At 48.3% G+C, this 6,000-nt stretch overlaps 1 protein-coding gene across 1 annotated transcript in view; it reads left to right on the top strand.

The window, feature by feature from the left end:
- Positions 1-2,123: 2,123 nt before the first annotated feature.
- Positions 2,124-6,000, top strand: part of NAE1 (NEDD8 activating enzyme E1 subunit 1) — a 41,897-nt gene continuing 38,020 nt past the window's right edge. The window contains exons 1-11 of the mRNA XM_069738917.1: positions 2,124-2,218; positions 2,901-3,004; positions 3,256-3,316; positions 3,620-3,650; positions 3,919-3,990; positions 4,170-4,249; positions 4,322-4,431; positions 5,091-5,200; positions 5,417-5,479; positions 5,551-5,614; positions 5,684-5,775. Coding sequence (XP_069595018.1) covers positions 2,169-2,218; positions 2,901-3,004; positions 3,256-3,316; positions 3,620-3,650; positions 3,919-3,990; positions 4,170-4,249; positions 4,322-4,431; positions 5,091-5,200; positions 5,417-5,479; positions 5,551-5,614; positions 5,684-5,775 — 837 coding nt within the window. The 5' untranslated portion in view covers positions 2,124-2,168. The remainder of the gene's footprint in view (positions 2,219-2,900; positions 3,005-3,255; positions 3,317-3,619; positions 3,651-3,918; positions 3,991-4,169; positions 4,250-4,321; positions 4,432-5,090; positions 5,201-5,416; positions 5,480-5,550; positions 5,615-5,683; positions 5,776-6,000) is intronic.

The raw sequence follows: 6,000 nt of genomic DNA, 5'->3' as shown, positions 1-6,000 counted from the left end.
GTTCCCCCCCACATATCGGGTATCAGCGTACTCAGGACAAATTGGACAACAACATTTAGGGTCCAATTTCTCCTGCTAACCTTGGAAAAATACAAAAGTGGGGGCTAAAATATAATTTTTGTGGAAAAAAAAAATATTTTTTATTTGCATGGCTCTGCGTTATAAACTGTAGTGAAATACTTGGGGGTTCAAAGCTCTCACAACACATCAAGATGAGTTCCTTTGGGGGTCTACTTTCCAAAATGGTGTCACTTGTAGGGGGTTTCTACTGTTTAGGTACATTAGGGGCTCTGCAAACGCAATGTGACGCCTGCAGACCATTCCATCTAAGTCTGCATTCCAAATGGCGCTCCTTCCCTTCCGAACCCTCCCATGCGCCCAAACGGTGGTTCCCCCCCACATATGGGGTATCAGCGTACTCAGGACAAATTGGACAACAACTTTTGCGGTCCAATTTCTCCTGTTACCCTAGGGAAAATACAAAACTGGGGGCTAAAAAATAATTTTTGTGGGAAAAAAATTTTGTTTTATTTTTATGGCTCTGCATTATAAACTTCTGTGAAGCCCTTGGTGGGTCAAAGTGCTCACCACACATCCAGATAAGTTCCTTAGGGGGTCTACTTTCCAAAATGGTGTCACTTGTGGGGGGTTTCAATGTTTAGGCACATCAGTGGCTCTCCAAACGCAACATGGCATCCCATCTCAATTCCTGTCAATTTTGCATTGAAAAGTCAAATAGCGCTCCTTCCCTTCCGAGCTCTCCCATGCGCCCAAACAGTGGTTTACTGCCACATATGGGGTATCAGCGTACTCAGGACAAATTGGACAACAACTTTTTGGGTCCAATTTCTCCTGTTACCCTTGGTAAAATAAAACAAATTGGAGCTGAAGTAAATTTTTTGTGTAAAAAAGTTAAATGTTCATTTTTATTTAAACATTCCAAAAATTCCTGTGAAGCACCAGAAGGGTTAATAAACTTCTTGAATGTGGTTTTGAGCACCTTGAGGGGTGCAGTTTTTAGAATGGTGTCACACTTGGGTATTTTCTATCATATAGACCCCTCAAAATGACTTCAAATGAGATGTGGTCCCTAAAAAAAAATGGCGTTGTAAAAATGAGAAATTGCTGGTCAACTTTTAACCCTTATAACTCCCTAACAAAAAAAAAAATTGGTTCCAAAATTATGCTGATGTAAAGGAGACATGTGGGAAATGTTACTTATTAAGTATTTTGTGTGACATATCTCTGTGATTTAATTGCATAAAAATTCAAAGTTTGAAAATTGCGAAATTTTCAAAATTTTCGCCAAATTTCCGTTTTTTTTTCACAAATAAACGCAGGTACTATCAAAGAAATTTTACCACTATCATGAAGTACAATATGTCACGAGAAAACAATGTCAGAATCACCAGGATCCGTTGAAGCGTTTCGGAGTTATAACCTCATAAAGGGACAGTGGTCAGAATTGTAAAAATTGGCCCGGTCATTAACGTGCAAACCACCCTTGGGGGTAAAGGGGTTAAATAGCAAGAAAAATGCAAAAAATCTGCAAAATTAATGAACATGCTTTTTTTTTTTACTGCGATGCGTTTTTTTTTTTCACAGAAGAAAACACATCATGTGCACAAAAATTGCAGAATGCAACGATAGGATGCGTATGTGTGCGTTTTTATAGCAAAAAAAAACCTGAACGTGTGCACATACCCCAAGAGGTCAAGGAGGAGCATTATAAAGGGGGCACAGGGGAATGATCACGACTTCTGGGTAACTTTGGGGCCGTTACACGGAGTGTTGGGAAGTGTGTGTTATACGCTGGGACTTGTAGAACTATATATAAAAACTGTGACTAAAGAAACATTGCAATGTAAGACTCGGGTTGCCACACAAAGCACATACAGACAGAGGTGCAGAGTAGCACGCCATGCTGGGACTTGTGGTACCCTGGATACACACGCTGTGGTTCCTCCTCGTGACAGACTTTCGCGCCTTCCAAACTCCTGAGGTAATAACCAGACCAGAGCGCCAGTGCGCCACCTACCGGAGAGACGTGCGGTGACTGGTGACTCGCTTAGGGTCATGTGATCACATGTGGGCCTTAGCTTGTCTGCGAGCGCCATCTGCTGGTGGATAGCGGGATCGGTTATTCGTTATTCCTTCCGGGGGAAGTCATGGCGCAGGGAGCAGTGGTGAAGGAGCAGAAGTATGACCGGCAGCTCAGGTACGGGCATGGCCGATGTGTTCTGGCTGTGTGTGCATGGTTAGGAGGATGCGCTATGGAGAGGGTGCAGGTTCTGTGCCAGCAGTGTGCGCGGCTCCATGTACTGTTGTAATGTCCATGTACATGATGCTGTGTCCTGTGCAGTAATGGTGGTTACTGGTGTACACAGTGTGTGCTGTGGGTGTAATATGAAGGCTGCTATCATGAATACCGGCAGGGTCTCATGCGTGCAATGCCCGCCTGCGGCGTCCCGTGGGGGCTCCATGCCCGCCTGCGGCGTCCCGTGGGGGCTCCATGCCCGCCTGCGGCGTCCCGTGGGGGCTCCATGCCCGCCTGCGGCTTCCCGTGGGGGCTCCATGCCCGCCTGCGGCATCCCGTGGGGGCTCCATGCCCGCTTGCGGCGTCCCGTGGGGTCTCCATGCCCGCCTGCGGCATCCCGTGGGGGCTCCGCCGTCCCGTGGGGGCTCTGTGCCCATCTCTGCCGTCCCGTGGGGGCTCTCCGCCGTCCTGTGGGGGCTCTGCGCCCACCGTCCCATGGGGCCCCCAGCTCGCCTCCACTGTTTCATGGGGCCTGTCCACCATCCTGTGGGGCTCCCCACCTCTGCCATCCCTTGGGGTGCAGCAATGTTTAATCGTGCACACACTGACATGCACATGACTGCCTTCTGCATTTCTTCTGCAGATTATGGGGTGATCACGGGCAGGAAGCTCTGGAGTCGGCTCATGTTTGCCTGATAAATGCCACAGCTACCGGCACCGAGATCCTGAAGAACCTGGTGTTACCCGGTGAGTGAAGAGCTGCGGTGCTGGCGTGTGTAATCTATGGTGTCCACAGGATAGGCGGTAACTTGTTGATCGGGGTGAGTCCGGCTACACCGGCACCGATCTGCAGAACGGGGCGCTTCTATCACTGTTACATAATGTGCGGACTCCGCTCCGTTCACCCTCTATGGGACTGCTAAGCACTGCGCTCCTCAGTCTCCAGCCGCTACTGTTTTCTGGTACCACGCGGTTGTGAGATGTCATCATCTTTGCAGGTATTGGCTCATTCACCATTGTGGACGGAAATGTGGTCAAGGGAGAAGATGTCGGTAACAAGTAAGACTTAGTTCACTTTATTTTATGTCATTTTGGATTTTTTTGTTTACAAATAATGAATTTTCCCTCAAATATGAAAATTAATGTAGTATCCCCTCCCTCCTGCGGGGGTGTTGTAGTAGATTCAGAAACTGACAATAGATCACTGGAGGTCACAGTATTGGATCCGCTTGTAGTTATAATGGGGGGGGGGGATTCTTGTAACAAATGAGTGGGATGTCGCCATTTTGTGATGGGATGCATCAGTATTTAGTTTTCCTGTAATATTTCACATGGATGTTATATATTTTTTTTTTATTCCAGCTTTTTCCTAAATCGAGGTAGTATCGGAAAGGTAAGATGAGTTTTCTCTTGGATTATACTTTGGAGAAGTCATAGTGACATTTTGATCAGTGGAGGTCCAGGTTCTGAGACCCCCAGTGGTTGCAAAAACAAAGGGGCAGAAGCACTCAGCCGTGCGGATTGCCCATTAAAATCAGTATAAACTTTTATCAAGCCTTCCACTCTCTGAGAGGGTACAACTCCGCTGATCGCTCCGGACCCCTTTGCTTTAGCACGCAGACCCCATTGTAAATTTGGGCGTTATTTTTTCCCTATAACAGAGCCGGGCTCAGACCTCCATGGAGCTGTTACAAGAGTTAAATGAAGACGTCACCGGCGATTTCGTAGCAGAGGTTAGTGCCCTATGGGGACGTCCAGCTGGTGCAGAACTATAACTCTTAGTCCAGGCATTCTGGTAGTTGTAGTTCTGCAATGGCTGAAGAGTCACAAGTTAGTGATCGCCGCTCTCGGCTATTGCATGCATAGTCCACAGGAGATTTCCATTATGTAACATCCCTGTGATCCTTTCCAGGATCCGGACCAACTGTTAGACAACGATCCATCTTTCTTCTGCAAGTTTACATTAGTGATCGCCACGCAGCTCTCAGAGAGGTAATTCTATGCCCACTGCTGTCACCCAGACTGGTGGGTGCTCCTGATCTCACTGGTCCTTATTTGTTCCAGCACTTTGCTGCGATTGGCGGAAACACTCTGGAACTCGAATATTCCGCTGCTGATCTCCCGGACGTACGGTTTTATTGGCTACATGAGGATTATTGTGAAAGAACATACTGGTAAGATCACTGGATCCAACTCTGCCGTGCCATGCCGTCTTTGCCGTGCCGTCTTTGCCGTGCTGTGCCGTCTTTTCCGTGCCGTGCCGTCTTTTCCGTGCCGTGCCGTCTTTTCCGTGCCGTGCCGTCTTTTCCGTGCCGTGCCGTCTTTTCCGTGCCGAGCCGTCTTTTCTGTGCCGAGCCGTCTTTGCCGTGCCGTCTTTTCCGTGCCGTGCCGTCTTTGCCGTGCCGTCTTTTCCGTGCCGTGCCGTCTTTGCCGTGCCGTCTTTTCCGTGCCGTGCCGTCTTTTCCGTGCCGTCTTTTCCGTGCCGTGCCGTCTTTTCCGTGCCGTGCCGTCTTTTCCGTGCCGTGCCGTCTTTCCGTGCCGTGCCGTCCTTTCCGTGCCGTGCCTTGCCGTCCGTGCTGTCCCTTCCCATTCTGCCGCTCCATCCCTTCTTTCTGCTGCGCCGTCCTTTTCTGCCGTTCCTTCCCTCCATGCCACCTTTTTTGAATACCAGCCAAGTGATTGAGAGTCCTGAAGTCTCATACACATGCTGCGTACTTTTCCCTTCCAGATTTGAGGCAGTGTCACTAAACCTGAAGATAACCCCTCTAATGGACGTACTCTCTAATGGACGTACTCTCTAATGGACGTACTTTCCTGCTCTTTGATTCTCCAGTTACAGAGTCTCATCCTGATAATGCGCTGGAGGACCTGCGGCTGGACCAGCCCTTCGCTGAGCTCCGGGAACATCTCCAGCAGTACGACCTGGAACACATGGAGAGGAAGGTATCCGGCTTACAAACATCGTTTCTTCAAACTTCATGGAGAGACGCTTGCTGCATGCTGACCACTTTAGCGTGGCCCCGTAAGATGCCCAGAGAATATTCTGCGTGGCTCCTATCCCATATTATTGTGATGGCACTGTATATAGGGAGGATTTACTGTCGGTCTACAATAACTTGAAGAATCTGTTTCTCGCACTTCATTGTGTTTTTCATGTAGGATCACAGTCACACTCCGTGGATTATTGTGGTAGCCAAATACCTGGAGAAATGGCGCACAGAGGTAATGTTCTGGTGGGGTCCCTGCGCGGTGGCGGTGGCAGCATCCTCACTCTCCTCTGTCTTCTCTCATAGAACGCAGAACAGATACCCAAGAGTTACAAGGAGAAGGAAGCCTTCCGGGACCTCCTCCGACAAGGTACGTGCTCCTGTTCTCTGTGGCTCTTCTACTGTCCCCCGACGTAACCCCCTGATCTGATGTTCATAGGGATCCTGAGGAACGAGAGCGGGGTCCAAGAGGACGAGGAGAACTTTGAAGAGGCCGTGAAGAATGTGAATACTGCACTAAATACAACCAAGGTAACAAAATATTCTGAAAAGTACCCTTTTTTTTTTGTTTGTTTAACTTTAACGAACCAAATATTTTTTTTTTATATTATTATGGAAAAGTGGGGATATAAATTTTTTTTTCTCTATCGCCTTTCATTGGGGGACACAGAAACCATGGGTGTATGCTGCTGCCACTAGGAGGCTGACACTATGCAAATAAAAAAGTTAGCTCCTCCTCTGCAGTGTACACCCTAC

The sequence above is a fragment of the Ranitomeya imitator genome, chromosome 9 (assembly GCF_032444005.1).
Source record: "Ranitomeya imitator isolate aRanImi1 chromosome 9, aRanImi1.pri, whole genome shotgun sequence".
NCBI classification, from domain to species: Eukaryota; Metazoa; Chordata; class Amphibia; order Anura; family Dendrobatidae; genus Ranitomeya; species Ranitomeya imitator.
This window is presented reverse-complemented; position numbering and strand designations above follow the sequence as displayed.